General features: G+C 49.3%; 2 protein-coding genes across 3 annotated transcripts in view; one reads left to right on the top strand and one right to left on the bottom strand.

Annotated features, from left to right (window-relative positions):
- ZCCHC14 (zinc finger CCHC-type containing 14) overlaps window positions 1–6,919 on the top strand; it is a 53,321-nt gene extending 46,402 nt beyond the window's left edge. The window contains exons 12-14 of one of the 2 annotated variants that reach the window (XR_011049076.1): window positions 53–1,525; window positions 2,850–3,350; window positions 3,458–6,919. Coding sequence is in view for 1 of the 2 variants with exons in the window: in XM_068411317.1 (XP_068267418.1) it covers window positions 53–1,525; window positions 2,850–2,905 (1,529 nt within the window). In the remaining variant the exon portion in view is untranslated. Of the gene's footprint in view, window positions 1–52; window positions 1,526–2,849 lie in introns of both variants that reach the window. The other variant, XM_068411317.1, reaches the window with a different exon arrangement.
- A 543-nt stretch (window positions 6,920–7,462) lies between these two features.
- Window positions 7,463–17,104, bottom strand: MAP1LC3B (microtubule associated protein 1 light chain 3 beta). Its single transcript, XM_068411501.1, has 4 exons — window positions 16,978–17,104; window positions 14,067–14,122; window positions 11,469–11,575; window positions 7,463–9,387 (listed from the first exon to the last, which is right to left on the bottom strand). The coding sequence occupies exons 1-4, from the start codon at window positions 17,015–17,017 to the stop codon at window positions 9,213–9,215; spliced, it is 378 nt and encodes a 125-aa protein (XP_068267602.1). The 5' UTR covers window positions 17,018–17,104; the 3' UTR covers window positions 7,463–9,212.
- Window positions 17,105–18,212: the final 1,108 nt, after the last annotated feature.

Raw genomic sequence — 18,212 nt, 5'->3', positions numbered from 1 at the left:
GCCCAGCTTTGTCTAGTGAAGCACCTGTATTTATAGATGTTTCTGTCCTTAGGTCTAGAGATTCACTTAGACGGCTCAGAAAAGGAGAAGCCAGTGATGTTACTGAATCATTTCACTTCGAGCTCTGCCAGACCCACAGCTCAGGTCTTACCAGTGCAAAACGATGCGGGCTCCAATCCGTCCGGCCACCACGCTCTGCCAATGCAGATGATGTCGGCGGCCTCTCCTCATATCACCCCCATTCGGATGCTAAATTCAGTGCATAAGTCAGACCGTGGCAATGCAGACATGAAGCTCCTTTCATCGTCTATGCATTCTCTTTTATCTTTAGAAGAAAGAAATAAAGTTTCTCCTGGACCTCGGGGCAGCATCAAAATTGAAAAGAGCTTTGGAAACACAGTGGTGGATGTCATGGCTGCATCTTCTCCCCACCAGCCCTTGCAAGTGCTGCCAGGGGCTGCCGAGAACAGCTCACCCACATCTACTATTAACTTTGGTCCTCGAACCAAAGTCGTACATGCTTCGACTCTGGACAGAGTGATCAAAACAGCTCAGCAGCCAGGATTGATAGTAGAAACGAGTACTGCTGCCACTGTAACATCCAGCACAGTCTTCCACGTGGCTCGTCCACCCATCAAACTCCTGGGCTCTTCATCTCTTCCTACTGACTCTGCCATTGCCGGACAGACTGCCTGCTCCAGTAATATGCAAATAACGGTGTCCCCTGCAATAATAAACCCCCGGACTGCTCTGTACACAGCCAACACCAAAGTTGCCTTTTCTGCAATGAGCAGCGTGCCAGTGGCGCCAATGCAAGGCGGCTTCTGCGCCAACAGCAACGCGGCCTCCTCCAGCAGCCACCCCTCCACGTCCTTTGCAACCATGGCCAATTTGCCCAGCTGCCCCGCACCCAGCTCCAGCCCCACGCTCTCCTCTGTCGCCGAGAACAACTTCTACAGCAGCAGCAGCAGCAGCAGCAGTAGCAGCAGCAGCAGCAGCAGCGGGTCCGCAGGGAGCATCCCAGTACCAAACCAGAACCATCACCACCATCACCACCAGCAGCAGCCGCCGCAGCCGCCCGGGTGCATGGTGTGCAGCTCCTGCGGGTGTAGCGGGAACTGTGGTTCCAGTGGGATGACCGTCAGCTACCCTAACTATTTCCAGCACCCGTTTTCAGGACCTTCAATGTTTACTTTCCCATTTCTGCCCTTCAACCCTCTGTGTAGCAACGGCTACATCAACACGCAGCAGTACAACAGCAGCACGACCTTCCCCGTGGTCCACACCGCTTACAACAGCGGCATCGCGCCGGACTCCGTCATGACGGGGCAGTCGACGTTTGCGGTACCGCCGATGCAGAACTTTCTGGCAGGGACAGCGGGGGTGTATCAGGCACAGGGGATGATGGGAAACAGCAACGGTTCGAGTCACAAAAAAAACGGGAATCTCTCCTGTTACAACTGTGGGGCCAGTGGTCACAGAGCTCAGGACTGCAAACAGCCTCCCATGGATTTCAATCGACAAGGTAAACGTGGGCGGAGGGAGCGAGGCGGGACGTGGCTGACCCGCAGAGCCTTGCCTTAGCCACGGGGAACGGCTGCGTGGCCGAGGGCAGGAGGGGGCCGATGGCAGCACCGTGGCTTTTCATTTCTGCCTTGCATTTAAAAAATCTTGTGCTTGAAAGCTGGTGGGTTTGAGCTATGCAACTACCTGGAGGGAGGTTGTAGCGGAGTGGGAGTTGGCCTCTTCTACCGGGCAACCAGCGATAGGACAAGAGGACACAGCCTCAAGCTTGGCCAGGGGAGGGTCAGGTTGGACATTAGGAAGCATTTCTTCTCAGCAAGGGTCATTAGCCATTGGAAGGGGCTGCCCAGGGAGGTGGTGGAGTCACCATCTCTGGAGGGGTTTAAGAAAAGCCTGGACATGGCACTTAGTGCCATGGTCTAGTTGCCATGGTGGTGTCAGGGCAATGGTTGGACTCGATGATCCCAGAGGGCTCTTCCAACCTCATTGATTCTTTGATTCTGTCCCAGGTTTGCTGCTGTACTTTCTTTGCAGGGCATGGTGCTCACATGGTTACAGCATGAGCTTCTCCAGGAGCGAGTTGAAATCCTTAATTCCGGGTGGGAAACAACTAAGAGATAAATGTTACTTTGTCGAGAGCACTTTCTAGTCCCATTTTTCTTTTTTATTTTGATTGACATACTGCATTGAGATAATTTGCACTTAAAAAGACTTAAAAAATTTAATATGAACTTTTGACTGGAGCGAAGAGCACTGAGGTCTTTATTTTTTACATTATGTCTTATCTATAGTATATGTCTGTATTTGTTTTTATATGGTGCAGACAAAGTCTCAAGTATTTGACTACTATAAATTAAGAAGTGACTGGTTTTGAGGCAGCAATTTACAGCAGTGCTAAAACGGAACTAATTAGTGGAGTTTCTGTGGTTAATATTTTGATAGCGGCCAGTGGGGAGGAAGTGACGCTGCCTCATCAGTCCTAATTCAGAGAACTTCAGAAACGCCGCCTGCTGCCTTTTTAAGCTGCATTTCATGTCATTAATTAAATTTCCATTTAAGCTATCCCAAACGAATATTTGCCAGCCCTAAAACTACATTAAGGCGGTGACTTTTACTGTGTAAGACTATGCTGTGATTTTCGTTTCCAGCTGCAGCCACGTGCTTGTCAGCCTCTTCTGCCGCTTCCCCGCGGCGCTGCGAGCTGGTGTTAGGCTGTAGTGTGGCCTTACATGTCTCATAAGTAGCAGATTGTTCTAGAAAGCTCTGAGATGTAACAGATGTGAGAAGGTTGATGGTGTTTAACTCTTCTGTTTGCTTTCCCTCAGGTACGTTTAGGCTGAAATACGCTCCTCCCTCTGAGAGTCTTGACTCCACAGACTGATATTTTATCATCTGGCAAGAAAATACTGTAAGCCATGGAGATATAAGGAGATTGAAATACAAAACTGAGACGTCCAGTTGCTGTTAAGCTTAATGTATTTTTTAATCCAAAGGTGCTTTACTTTATTAGACTAGGTAGAAAATCTAGCTTAGGGGTGCATCAAACCCATTTTTGATTGCCAAATTCAAGCTTGGATCTTGTTGTTGGAACTTCTGACTACGTGTCATAGGACCGATGGGGACTGGGTGGACGGTGGAGCTGGCCAGCTGCATTTTCTGTTGCAAGTACAACATCTGATGTACTTTTTGCGCTGGAGAATGTTGCCACACGTGGACTTTCTGAGGTGAAATGTCGAACTCCAGGGCAGCTACGTTCTGAAGTGGAAGCTGGAGGCTGAAGGTGGGAGCGGCCGTTCGCCAGAAGGACTTTGGCACCCCTGGGCTAGGTAAAATGTCTACTTTTTTTCAAAAGTGATCAGGCACTAATCTCTGGGATTTTTAAGGATTGCACTACAGAAGAATGTAAAACTCTTCAAGCTTTCTGCACTTTTAGCAGACGGTGTCACTCTGAGACCAGTGCAAGAGGCAAAGAAGTTCCAACTTTTAAAAATTGGCACCAGCAGGCTCCGTGATTTAACCACACCACAAAAATCTTGAGTAAGTCTCTCTTTCCCTTCCAAAAGAACACACACGGCAGTTTTGGTTCCTTCTGGAAACAAACTCGTGCTTCATTGTCTCACTTATTACTAGATAGTGCTGGCTTCCCAGCAGTGGAATAAACTTAGTTTCCAAGGGTCCAAGTCCCAGAGACTCCAGAGTCATAAAGGCTTCAAGGATATTTTCCTGTACTAGACAAAACAACCTTTACGTCCTGTTACTGTATATAGGTCTCTTTCAGAGAAACCTTATTATTCTGCTTTTGTAAATGAATTTTAAACCATCCTAAAAGAAAAAAGAACTCTGGCAGCAGAGTTTGTAAGCTTTTGCTTTACTTTATATAAAAAAAAACCCCTTTGACTCCTACCCCAAGGCTTTTGCTACAGGATTCAGAAGTGGTAGAAGTCAAAACATGTAAAAGGTAGTAAACTTTATTATCAAGACTTTGAAGGATTTATTGTCAGCCTCCTTCGTTGCAATAGATTGTAGATGACTAGCTTTGGTGTTAACTACTTAGCGTACATCATTTGTGGGTGACAAATCTAAATTAGGACTCGAGAGGAAGCCAAACAAATCTTGAACTGCTAATTTGAAACAGTTTGGTCCTGTCTGGTTGAAAGAAGACACTAATCCTCATGGCTCACCCGAGGAATCTGACAGCATTAATGAGTGAGGCCTTCTCTTGACAATGTCTGACTAGAGATATTTGCATACTGTGAAGACACCTTTAAAGTCTGAAGCCTTGTTTACACTTGGAGGTATTTCTTACACCAGTTTAAACCACACCAGGATGAATAGTATCTGTAGTGGCGCAGCTGACTGTCGCTTGGAAGCGAGGGAAGGCTTTGAAGCGAGGAGGAGGTTTTGAAGTGGTGCAGAGCTGCCCCGAGGAGATGGGCCTGAGCAGTGAAATATCAGTGTGAAGGGGGGAACGCAGGAGCTTGGCAGCCGAGACCTGCCTGGACCATGTTCGTAGGAGAGAAATGTTGTGGGTCATCCTTCAGTCTCACCGGGGAGGCAAGCGGGATGCCTGGGCATCACCGGAGAGGCACGGTGACCTGAGATGGTCCAGGCAGCGATCGGCCACAATCTAAATTTGTGTAACATTTGGGTTTTAAAAAAAAAAAAGATAATTTTTATTCCTATGCAATGAAAAAGAAATCCAATCTGTGCATTCCCAGCCCAGCTCACCCCCCCCGCGGTATTGCACGCGCTGGTGAAATGAGGCGGTGACCTGTATTCTAACAACAACCTTCAGACCTACAACACTACGGTGAGGAGAACTGACAATGCAATTTACTTTGCCTTAATGAGCTTGAGACAATGGTAGGAACAATCTGTCACGCTGCATGGCGCTGAAGGAAACGTGCAGTTTTCCGTGGCGATGTTTACTCTTTACAGCTTGGAGGGTCTCTCCAGTGGCCTGGAACATGTGCTGAAAGCCAAACCTTAACTATTTTTTTTTGTGATTTTTTTTTCCACTTTTTTAAACAATATTTTAAAACTGAATTGTATTTAAATGAACTGTATTTCAACACACATGCAAGTGTTAAAAACCCTCTCCAAATAGCAAAAATCAACAGGGAAAAAAAAAAGTAATTTCTGTCCCGGTTACATTTTGGTTTAATGCCCAAGGCTGGGCACAGAGTCTTGTCTGATGTTCATCAGAGTCAAATCCATACCACAAGAACTGTAAAACCGAGCTGCTGTCCAGCCAGCTGGTTCATTCCTTTCTTCAGAGCTTTCTTTGGGATCGTTTCCTTTGTGTAAAGTTACGGCTGATGTTCCTTAAAGTGGCTTATGTGTACTTGTAGGTAACGGTTTTAACTGGTGAAGTCTGGTTTTAGAGTAAGTTCCAATTCTGAAGTCTTGAGTACCTTAAAGCAACAGGAGTGTAATTAATAGAGACATGTTTGATGAGCCAGCAGCAATTGCAGAGCCTTCCCTAAAGCAGAGCGAGCCGCGGCTCCAGGCCTGCGAGTGAACGCTCTCCACTTGTACCCAGAACAACCAAAGGTGGTAAGTCCGACCAGAGCACTTTAGTTCCATCAAACAATCCTTGATCTGTTTTTAAAAGGCACAAATCCATCTTTTTACCCCCGAAAAGTAAGGCAGCTTGTTTTAGAATAGTAGTTCCAGCTTCACTGGCTGAAAGAACCAGTTCTTAAAACGTATTTTTATACATTGAAAGATGGAGATTTCAAAGAACACTATTTATTCCTCTCTTTGTCCTAAAACTATAAAAAGAATTAGCTCTCAAAATGGATTTCACTGTGGAATAGAAATGATTTTTCAGTGTGAGATGGAAGGGAATCCCACATCACCTCCCTGCAGGGGCACGGAGAAGTCAGCGCTGAGTCTTCCCTCGGGGGAGTGAGCGAAGGGGTTTCCATTTGGGAGTGTTGGTGGTGGCACTACTCAAAATAGGATGGGATTTCCAGCGCACTCCTCCTCGCACTGGCAGTCTGCAAATTAAGCATCAATAAATACGCCAGGCTCGACGCTAAACAGCGGGAGAGCGAGGAGGGAAGCCTCATTTTAGCAAGCGAGGTATCGATCAGAGGGTTCCACAACGCTTTTCCTTAAAATAACACGTCACGCTCCGCTTTTTGTGAAACTTTTTCATACCACGGTCATTAAATCTCGGCAAATTAAGCGCCAGATTTCCAAAAATAACAGTCTTAATGCTAGACCTTTACCATTACCCTAAATCCTGGTTTTCACTGGTGAAGGTACTCAAAATTTAAAACGTCATGTGGTATCCGGCAGAGCAACACTCCTCCCCAAAATAAACACACCATCATCCGAAACCCCCGTGCGTGGTGTCGGACCCTGTTGTTTGGAGGTGACGGATGCTCGGAGCTGTGGAGTCGGGGTAGTGGAAAACACCCGTTAAATGAGATGGATGTGGGCAAATCCGGAGAGAAATCCGTGTAACCGAGCGCCTGCGAGAGGCTACAACCCCTTTTCCTGCCACAAACCCTTGGAACTGCCCCTTTGCTCTCTTCTGATTTTCTTCCATCATAAGCAGCGTGTTGGTACTGAAGCCGAAAGGAAATCCTGTGTGTTTTCAAGTGCAGATTAACAGCTTCTCTTGGACATAACTTTCCACTAGGAATGAAGGAAACTCCTGCTCCCATTTGAGCCATTTCTTTTACTTCGGTCAATTCTAGTATTACAAATTGTGCATGTAACTTTATAAATATTTTAAATAGTTTTGTAAATATTTAATATTCCGCTAATTTGATTTTGAATTGTAAATGTCAAGTATTCTCGTATTGGGATTTTTATGTTTTATTATACTTTGTTAAAAGTAAAATTGTACATTTTTAGAATGTTTTTATCTGAGTAAATTTAATGTATGGGAAATAAAAAGAGTTAAACAGAATCCCTTTGTGTTTAATTTAAAGGGGATTCATCTGTGTGGGGGCTTGGCAGTTATCAGGGAGTTTTATTTTATTTTTTAATTCCTTTATTACTGCTGCTGTCTCTCCCCGCCCCAGACATCAGCTGGGGAGTCACAGATCTATCACCGCAGCCAAAGGACTTGCTGCATCCTTAAAGCTTTTGTGGCCGGTGCCTGGGGTCGCTCACGAGGGCATCAGGATTCTGAACCCTGAGGGAGAGGTGGGTTGAGCAGGAGAAACCAAACGGGGCATGGAAACCTGTCTGTGTGCCCCGGTCCGTGCCCCTCTAGAGAGCAGAACTGATCTACAGGGCGATGACACCCAAAATTCCGCCTCCGAGTGGTTCATGATGAAAAGGTTCAGTGTGAGTGTCCAGTCGTGGTCAGGGCCTAGTTCACCACCTCGTGCGTCCCGAGGTAGGTGGAACCGACTCTCTGTGCCCTACAGAGCTCCTATCTAAGCAAGCTGCCTAGGAATAACCACGCAAGCCGTGATGAAGTTGGGATGTAATCCATCCATATCAGCACTGTATTAATTTTAAAAAAGCAACATTTGTACAGTAATATCAGTCAATCACGTCGTAATTACAAGTAGGGTTGTCAGTTATGAGTTAAACAATTTCTTACACGAACAAAACTAACCATAGAACAAGCTGCGTTTAAAAGTTTACCTTGGAGTAAAAACACAACAATTAATTAAAAAAAAAACCAACCTCTGCAGTAAGCATTGTGACCGAGATGCATGCAAAGAGGTGCAGGTAGGTACAAACTGTACACCTGACGGAGCTAAGAGCGCCCAGACGCAGTAGTATTGCTTCTTCTCCCCCCACGATAGTAAGTTAGCTTCCAGTAACAGATGTGGTTAGTTCACAGACACACAATATACACGAGTAATCTCATCCTGCTACGCTTCACTTGACAACTAGAGGAAAAACACGGGTCCTACGAGGTACCTTTCCTCTGCACAGGCTGCCTCCCTGCTCGGGCCAGGAGTTAGACCCAGCTCTTCCAAACCCCGTGCAAGTGGCAGGAGACTTCAGTGAAGGAAAAAAAAAATAATAATTATTTGTTCGTCAGCTCTTGACAGCAACTCCTGGACGTGAGCTGCTTCTAAAAGCAGCTCTCCCTGACCCCCCCCTCGGCGGTGACAAGGAAAACAAGGGACAGACAGGTTAGGCAGTGTGGGCTGGTAATTCCAGCGGCACCTCTGAGCCCAGCGTGGGGCTGGACGCAGCCGTGGGCATCGGAGGGCTTCAGCACACCCGCCCGGCCAAGCAGGTGGTGACAGGGAGGACGGGCAGCCCTCCGAGCCCGCCAGCAATGTGGGCACCGCTCGCGTCCCAGGCAGCATCAGCCCGCTTTGCTGCCGGCCACGTGCATCCCACAGCCCCACATGCCAGCAGCGGGTCCCTCGAGTGCCTTCTCCCAGCAGACTCTGCTGGGCGAGGGGATGGCAAACCTGCGGGCTAGGGCAGGGAGGATCGTTTGGAAGCGAGCTCATATGAACTAGAGTGTTTCACTGAACACACAGGCATTGGAAATTCATAATAGACTGGAGTTTATTTCAGTGTTACCTGCCCAGGTGGGTGTTTTACAGCTAAACACTTCCTACAACTACAATAAAGCTGTGGTGTTTGGTATGAGGATTGCAGAAACTGGCACCATTCCTAAGTTGGCAGTGCCACAAAAAAACGGAGACAAAAAGAGTTGTTCTCCCCCAGCTCACCCCAAGCACTTGCCTTAACTCGCTGCAGCGCTGACATGAGTCTCACCGAGCTGCAGAAGACAAAGCTCTGCTTTGGAACATCAAAACATATTAGCTCTCATCAGAAGCCCTCCCATTTAAAAAAAAAAACAAAAAAAAACCAACTTTAAGGAATCATAGGGAGATTTTCCAGAAAACTGTCACACAAAACACTGTAGCTCCTCCCTGGTGCCTGTTTGCTCGTTAAAGTCAATCGAGTGTCCCTTTATTTGCACATGCACAATTGGGTTCCATTCATCAAGTCCAGAAATGTAAATGTGCCTGTGTGGAATATTACAGCAGGTTTCAAAGCTGGAGGTGCTCGTCTGTACTGTTTAATAGTCACAAACAAGGCAAGGTAAGATGAGACACCTGCTAAAGCCAGACTATGCTAAGGTACGGAGAGCGTAGGTGACATCCGTTTCTTTCCCTGGGGTGTGTGTGGGGAAGAGTGGGGGTGACAGCCAAGGGTAAACCGAAATCCTAGGCTAGAAGCGTGTCTTAGACAGAAGATTGCACTCCGAAAGTCTCCTGAGAGGCGTACACCATGTAGAGGAAGCCGTCCTCGTCCTTCTCGCTCTCGTACACCTCGGATATGGGGGTGGAGACGCTCACCATGCTGTGTCCGTTCACCAGGAGGAAGAAGGCCTGGTTGGAGTTCAGCTGCAGGCGTCGCCTGTGGGGGAGGTTGGGGGAGCAGAGGGGGAAGGAGGTTCACAGGGATGAGCAGGCATTTCCACGCACAGAAACAAAGGCTTTAGGACAGATGGCAAAAACAAAGCCCTCCACCACTGACAGCTTTAAGATGTCCCCACCCAAAGCAGCCCTGCCACTGGAGAAGGCATTTGCTTCCCACCTCAGAGCTGTGTTCACCTCAAAGCTGTATTAAACTCATCTACTCAGTCCAGTCAGACACATCCACCGAGAGAAGCCCTTACTCTGCTGGAGAAGCCACGCTCCAGAAGGGCATTAAACTGAAGCGAAGAGGGAGAGGTGCTCCTGGCCGGGATGATCCCTGCACAACCAGCACACACACGAGGCCTGCGGGGCCGTCAGCTGGCAGCTTAGCTCCCCAGCACCGCACCCAAGTGTAAACCCAGGCTGACCTTGAGAGATCTGCGTGAAGACAGGGAGGGAGGACGGGCAGAGCCTCCACGCGAAGGCCCTGGACCTTTTAAACTCGCTTTGTCACCAGCTCTGTAACAGCCTGCGTTTAACCTTTGGAGCATCGCGCCTGCTCTCCTCCTCCCTCCCAGGAGAAGGGTCATGGGAAGGGCAGAGAGCGACAGGCTTCACAGGCTGCACAAACATCTAACAGTAAATATCTAACGTAGGGATTTCCCTTGGATCGTTCATTCCGGCTGGGGGGAAGAGGTATTTCTGCTAAACTGCCTGCTGGGAAGCAGGGTTGGAGAGAGAAGTTCTGTTACTACTTCATAAACCAAGTAAGAGGAACTCAGATACGTGGAGGTGCAACCGAAGAAAGAAGGAAAGAACAGATCAGAAGAGCTTCCTCCTGCTGCTGCTCGCTGCTGGAAGCAAGGATTTATTTAACCTCCCAGCCACAGCCCCTAGGAGGACCCTCCCAAAACCAAGCTCTGATCACTCCAGAGACAGCAGGCTGAGAGGAGGCAGCGACTCCCCGAGGGCTGGCAAGGACAGGCTTTGCTACACACAAGAGGAGCTGGCTGAGGACCAACTCCAGCTGGTACCGAGTCACCTATTAACAACAAAGCCACAGAAAAAAGGTGGGGGAAATCCTTCAGCTTCCTGTTAACCTTTTTGCCCAGGGCCTTTAATGTTCACGAGAAATTCTGGAAGGCTTGAGCAATCTGGTTCCTGCTTCCAAAACCCTCTCTCACTCTCTTACTCATGTAAGAGTTGGGATTTGCTGAGACAGGCAGTTTTTGTACAAGCCTCCAAGGCAGGGAATTATTTGGACACGTGGGAGAACTCTTGAGTTTTTACAGCTTGTGGCCTCCAAGAACCAGCTCCCTGTTACACCGTGACCAACAAAAAGCAAACTCTGGTTTGCTGCTAACTTCCAAGTTTACCGCTTGAGAACCCTTACTAATCAAATATTCCTTCTAAGCCAGAAATGCACTACTAGCAGAACTTCTGACCACAATTTTAGACCACACAACTTCCGCTCCACGGCTATTTCCCCTTTGCCTTTTCCAGTAAGCAAAGCTCAAGCACCAGAGCAGAGCAGCACTCAAGCCCCAGTCTGTGCAAAGACACTGCTCTGAACGTGTGTTTTTCAGGCCTCGACACTGTCATTGAGGGAAACCTCATTTCACAGTTAAAGGATGCCAACATCAACCCTAAGCAAGAGCTCAGAGCTCTGGCTACGAGCCCGAATTCCCCCTCCAGTGGGTGGGAAGAGGCAAGGCACTCCGGAGCGGGACTCCCAGGCAGACACTGAGGAGGCATCCCAAAATAGCCAAGCAGGAAGCGCTGGGGCCCTGGGCCAGAAGCACCCATGTTAGACAGGGATTGATGGCCCCAGCCTCCCTCCTGCATCTCTGGGGAGCAGTTATTTCTCTTGAAAGCAGACTCAGCTCAGCTCTTCTTAGAGTTTTTTCCCAGCAAAGCCAAAGGAAAAGCACCTTCTCGTGAATCTGTCCCAGTGATACCAAGCACTTGTTAGACAGATTTGCCATTTAAAGAGTTCCCAAATGCATACACCAGTGGGGAATTAACACACAATCATTGTCTCAGGGTGATGCAGCTTACACTGAAATCACAGCATACTACCTGATGATTTTGATTAGCTCGCTCATGTTGACATGATCGGGCACCAGGAACTTGGTCTTATCCAAAACAGGCAGCTGCTTCTCTCCCTTGTACCTCTCAATGATCACCTAAAAAGAAACACAAGAAGAAAGGAGCAGATGTGAAAGGCAGGAACCGTGTCTAGTGCCCTCATCTCCCCCTTCCACTTCACACACAGCAAAGTACAAGCATTTCTGCTCAGCTCCATCTCCCTTCATTTGTGAATGGGGTATCTTGGAACTGCAAAGGAACAATTACATTTATCCTGCCCTTCCCCTCTTGTTCTGTTCTCAAGAGTCACAGCATGAAGGAGTAACAGACACAGATTTAACAGCAAACATCCACAGCTTCAGTGCTATTTTAGAAGAGTTTCATTTGCTGGCATCATTTCATCTAGTACTGAACTACCCAGCACCAAGGAAACCCAAGAAAAGATAAAGCACACTTCCCTTTAGCACAGTGCAGTGGCTGACGAGGGGCTTGGGCTGCTGTGGAAGTCTGCAAACTCAAGCAGTTTTCAGTAGAATTTCTCCAGTTTCAGGCCATCTCTTTCCAAGAACTACACCTCCAGGTCACTACGCTACTCCACTCACCTTCCATGGTTACTCTAGCACCTGAGAGAAAGCTACTTTTGAAGGGTATAAAGCCTCGAAGGAGAGAATTTCCTCCTCCTTACTCTCAAGACAGCACGCTTAGGAACCAGTAATTCTGTCAAGATTGTTACGTAGTAACTGCTTAATTCACAAGGAAATTGCAGATTTGCCAGTTTAAGTAGCACCCTGCCCAGCAACTGTGTTTAGTTCCTGCTTTTAAGAAATGATCTCAGAATTCGTGCGCTCCCGTCTCCACGGCCATGTGGGGTTTGTTGTTTTTAAATCAACGGTAGCTACGTGACACCATTCACTTGGATCATTTCCACGCTCACGGGGTCTGGCTGTGTTGATATTCAAAAGTTGCACAGGTGAAGAGATATTGAGCCAATTTAATTATATCAGAAAAAGACTTCCTTATACCAGTTTAAATAAGTGCTGGCTCATTCTGGAAAAAAAACAATGTTATTTTTAAAAACGTAGATCATAACCAATAGATAATATTTCCAACAGCAAAATGAAGGATGTTGACAGCACGGGAGGGTTTTACCATCCAGCGGGACATTGCCATCTTATCTCACCCAGAACTAACGATAATAACAAGGCAGTGACTCAAGCTAGGACATGGAGAGGCAACCAGAGCAAGCCTCCAGGGACCCCAGCAGGGCCCTGCCATAGCTGCGAGCTTGCATCACTGCATCTTCAGCAAGTTGCTTAGGTACCGCTGAATTTTTGCTAGTAACATGTCCATGGCTGACTTAAAATGAGAGCTTTGCTGTAAATCAATGGCTTTCAATCTGTGGTTGCAGAGCTTGGGGACTACGGCTAAGTGATCTGTGAAAGGTGGGTGAAAAAGCAATTTTCTGTCAGGAAAGAGCTTTGTTAGAAAAGGGCCTTTTGGGGAAAACCACTCCAGAAAAGTCAGAAAATCTCTGCTATAAAATATTACTTGTTCCCACACCCGGCAGCACAGTAAAACAGCAGCAGCAGCTTTGAGATGAAGGAGTTTAAAGCTAAAGGGAAACTGAAAACCTTTCGGTTTCTATTTCACATGGAGGCAACAACTGCTTCTGGTAACGAACTTGCCCTGGAACTGCAGACAGTTTGCAAGAAGTTTGTTCACAGAAGAATTTTCACTCATGGGGATCATCAGCTCTCATCACTGAGAACCAAAGGCTGAGGCGTCCGATTAAGTTCCCTCTTCTGCCCCCCAAGATCTCCTGAGACCTTCCCTGTTCCACCAAATGGCCATAAGATGGTTAATTTATTGGTTAATTTATCGTTTATTGCAGTGAGAGCCATCACACGGAAGCCCATCCGTTGTGAAGAATTCAGCAGCAATAGATCACAAGCCCTGCCTTTTGCTTCATAGGATGCTTTGCTTTTGCACCTTGAGGATGCCACAAATAAAAGAAAATAAAAATTCCAGCAGCATTTGGAGCTGACCAGCTAAAGAGGAGTGACAAGGTGAGGGCTGATCCCCTCTTTGAGGTGGCCCAGCACTAGGTGGAGGGGTTTGACAGCCAGGCAGCACTTCTGGAGACCTCAAGCACAGGCCCATTTCCCAAAGGCAAGCACTTCTGTCTTTCTCAGCACAGACTGGTGATGAAAGCTCTATCTTGTGTCGACATTACTGTGTATTCTTCTTGGTGAGCCTCTGCAGACTCTTCTTTTGGAGAAGACAAACACCAAGATGAGAAGAGCTGAACACTCAGGAGAATCTCAGAGCTCAGCCAGGGTGTGGTTTTCTTTGAAGTCACAACATGCAACTTCAGCACACAGGAAACCCCATTTCCTCCAGTCCCCAGCTAGCAACTTGTTCTACCACCCTGAGCGCCGGTTACTAGTTAGAGAATGTTCCTGAAATCCAGGCTTAATGACCCTGAACAGCCAAATTTTAATTTGGTCTCACCAGGACAGCTCTTTTACAGTTTCCAACTGCTAAAAAGAGCATGAGACTGGAAATGGAAGCGACAATAACCAGACTTACTGGTATTTTAGTCGGATGCTGATCTCGAATCAGTCGTACATCTTCCACTCTTTGCTCTGCAAGAGATGAAAAAAAGGAGTTTGTTCAAACGTCCACACTTAATGCTGTTATTACATTCTTTCTCCACCCTTGAAGAGAGGGATGTGTCAGTAAAAGCCACAAAAGCAAATTCAGGCAGAACAGTTTTCAAATGGGACGGCACAGTCACAAGGAAAACCTCTCCTTTGACAGATGACACTTTGCTCTTTAACCCAAGGTGACAAGTACTGCATGCACTGGGACTCCTAGAGAGTGTTAAAGGAGACAGACCCCCCCCCCCACACACACATCCCTCATTTTCTGCCCACTAAAGCAGATGTTTAATCTCATAAATTCATGGCATCAAATTACACCACCCAAGTTAATGGCTAAATATCCTGTGCTATTTCTGCGAGAGCCCAGCAGAGGAAGTTGTCAACAATTACTTGAGACCCAAGCCTAGCCCAAGCCTGGCAGCATCAGCTTACGCCGTGCCTTCTGCCATTACCGAATTACAGCTTTCTATTTTGGCTGTGCCGCACCCATTGTTGCAGGAGCTGCTGGTAGGTTCTTGTGTGCCTAAACATTTCACAGTTCTCAGGATGAAGTTCACCTCTCCTCAGACATAAATATTAATAGCACAGATATTATAAACCAGGCTGAAGTACACCTCCGAGCCAAAGTAAACAGACGTAGCTGCTTTCAGAGGCAGTTGCATCTGCTTATACCCTGCCTACTTTCAGATTCAGTGAACTCAATTTTAACCTCTCCAGTTCTCTTCAGCAGGCCAGGGCTTTCCAGGCCATCTCCATCTTATAAACACTTCTCAGAGAGAAGATTTAGCGTTGCATCACGGCTTTAACAGACACCTACCTCGGGAGAGGTGCTGCTCATGGGAGAAAAAGAGCTTAGCTCAGCACCCGCCAGCCCGACTCGCTGCTGGTATGCTAATGCACAGGACACGCTACCTGTCTCGTCGCTCAGCAGTAACATCACTCAGCTCATTAGTCTTTATTAAGTTTGTGTGCGTGAAATAACACACCCGTGCGCCTTTCTGTGAGCCCAGCGAGGAAATGCAACTCACGTGAATCACGGTTTAAAGCTGGAGGTGAATCAAGCAGAACTAAGGCAGGGAGTATGCAAAGCCTTCAGCCGACTGCAAGACCGAGAACCTGAAAGCCATCCTGCTTCACCTCCCACAGCCCGAGCCACCCTCTCACACAGCATTAACACTTCAAGGGCAGAGATATGAGCTAATTAAAATACTTTTTAAGATTAACCAGAAACACAAGAGATACGGGGAGTGAATTGAGACCATCCGTCGACCCAGCAAGCACAGAGAGGTTTGACTAACTTTTCAACTGAAACAGGTTTGTTCACAACAATGTTATTCAGCAGAACTCCTTGGAGGAGAAGGAACATAAACGGGACAAATCATTGAGATTATTGTATACGGCGTGTTCAAAATCAGCCTTCAGCCAGCCACAGATAAACACTGTTCTCTGACGACATCAGTCGCAGTGGCAACTGCTTGGCTGCCATCCTAGCTGAACTTAATACCTGCAACAGAGGCTGCTGACAGGCGATGGGGTCAACAGCAGTTTTGGAAGACTCCAAGAAAAGGAGCAGCTTAAACGCAGACTTTCTTAGATCAAAATTCTCTCCGCTTCAATGCAGAGAACAGCTTGTGTTTAACAGGACAGCACAGGGTGGGCACACCTGAAAGCTCTCTTAAGCAGCTTGACTTTAACCCAAAGGCAGAAGAAAAAGAAAATCTTGATCAATTACTTCCATCAATTCCATTTTGCATAGGGGATTTTATAGTTCATGCAGAAATAGGTTATGCTGCCAGTTCTTGTTACCCTCAGAGCGTTTCAGCCTACCTCATCGACACACATGAACAGATACCGAGCTCTTTGACTGCTTTGGTCCCATCCTAAGCATGGAAAGAAGTGTTGGCACCGCTCTATCAAGGCTGTTCCTTCTAGAAAGAGACTAATCTCATTTCCCCAGCCATCATTACACAGCTCTTTTCAATGCCTTGCTAGTTTTCAACAACCAAACTGAGGCAGGAGGCATACACCCCAGTCCACTCACAACTCCTCAGGTAGAGAATTCCTCACGCTACGCCAAGTACCAAACTGCAAGTGGAGCTCAATTCTCCTGTCAATAGCGCAGAGGAAGCCGGACACCGAGCAGACACGCCGGGAGGGAAGGGCAGGCCCAGCTCCCCCCACACAACGCACCGTGATGCTTCCAGGCTCCTGGGAATTCTGCAGTCGATAATGGATGATGGGGAGATGCCATCTCCCCACCCCGAGCCCCCTTTCCCTGCGCAGGGCAGAGCCCACCCTGACACAGCACTGTCACCCACCTCTACACCTCGCTCACCCCCCCCCCGGACACCCCAAAAAAAGACCCCTGGCCCAAACTCCCAGGCTCTCGCCCACAGAGGACAGGCTCGCCCGGTTCCCGGGGCACAACGAGCCCCGCGGCCGCGCAGGAGCGCGGAGGCCGGGCCGGGGCTTGTCTCCATTTCAGCCCCGAGCAGGCAGCGACTCCCCTTCAGCCCCAGCAGCCGGGGACACCCGCGCAGCCCCCAGCCGAGCGGCACGGCGGCCCTGACCGGGGCGGGGCGGCCCCGCTGACCGGGGCAGGCCGCGGACCCCCGCTGTCAGCAGGCGCCGGCCCCGGCCTGGCCGGCCCGGGGATCTCGGCGGCTCCTAACGAGATCTGCCCCCGCCCCGCCGATCCGCCCCCCCGCAGCGAGGGCAGCCGCCGCCGGCCGCCCCCGCAGCCCGCCCGCCGAGCGACGAGGCCCAGAGGGGGCCGGGGCAGCCGGCGGGCCCTGTCAGCGACCCTGCCCCGCCGCGTCCCTTCCCGGGGAGCTCACCGAAGGTGCGGCGCTGCTTGAAGCTCTTCTCCGAGGGCATGGCGGCGGCAGCGGCTCGGCCTCAGGCCCGGCGGCGGCTCTGCGCGGCGGCGGCGCACGACTGCGAGTGCCGGCGCCCGCCCCCCGCCCGCCGCCACCGGCGGCTCCGCCGTCAGCTGACGCCGCGCGTCACGGCGGGGCGGGCACTGCCGCGGCCACGCCGCCATCTTGAGTGTGGCGGGGCGGAGCGCCCGCCGCCTCCCCCCGGCTGCCCGCCGCGGCCCGGCGCCTGGGCCCGCGGGGAGCGCGGCCACGGCCGCCTCCGTGCCCTGCTGTGTTCCTCCTGGGCGACACATGGCCGTGGCGGCCTCAGTGCCCTGCCCGGGTCCACCCTCAGCGACACACGCCCATGGCTGCCTCAATGGCCTGCCGTGTCTCCCCTCAGTGACACACAGCGATGGCCGCCTCAGAGTGTCCTGCCATGTCCTCCTCAGTAACTTATGGCCATGGCCACCTCAGAGTGACCTGCCAGTGTCCACCCTCAGCAAAAAGACAGCCATGGCCGCCTCAGAGTGTCCTGCCATGTCTCCCCTCAGCAACTTATGGCCATGGCCTCCTCAGAGAGCCCTGCCTGTGTCCAGCCTCAGCGATACATGGTGATGGCCGCCTCAGAGTACCCTGCCAGTGTCCTCCCCTCAGTAACACATAGCCATGGCCACCTCAGAGTGTCCTGCCATGTCTCCCCTCAGCAACTTATGGCCATGGCCACCTCAGAAAGCCCTGCCAGTGTCCACCCTCGGCGATACATGATGATGACTGCGTCAGAGTTCTCTGCCATGTTCCCCCACAGCAACACACAGCCATGGCCACCTCGGAGTGGCCCACCATGTCCTCTCTCAACAACACGTGCTTTTAAGCGACTTTGCCTCCATGCAGAGGTGCAAGTTTAGTGATTTGCCTTCAGTTTGCCCTCAGCACACATAGACATGAGAATGAGGAGGCTGTGGCAAAGTTTACTTTTGGGGAACAAAATTTTAGGGGCAGGTGTCTCAGTTCACTTTGAAGCCCACCACCCAGCCTCGTGCGGTTTGTCAGGAATTGATTAGATCACAATTTCAGTTGCAGGCCAAGTTTGCTCACGTTCATCCTGCAGATACTGTGTCGCGATTAAAAATGCCCAACTGTTTCCTCCTTTAGCAGCTTTCTGACACAAGCTGTTGGCTGTAGACTTTCATCTGCCTTTCTTTCTCCTTCTC

The sequence above is a fragment of the Nyctibius grandis genome, chromosome 12 (assembly GCF_013368605.1).
Source record: "Nyctibius grandis isolate bNycGra1 chromosome 12, bNycGra1.pri, whole genome shotgun sequence".
Lineage (NCBI taxonomy): Eukaryota > Metazoa > Chordata > Aves > Nyctibiiformes > Nyctibiidae > Nyctibius > Nyctibius grandis.
The sequence above is the reverse complement of the archived record's forward strand: the minus strand, read 5'-3'. Positions and strand labels throughout refer to the sequence as shown.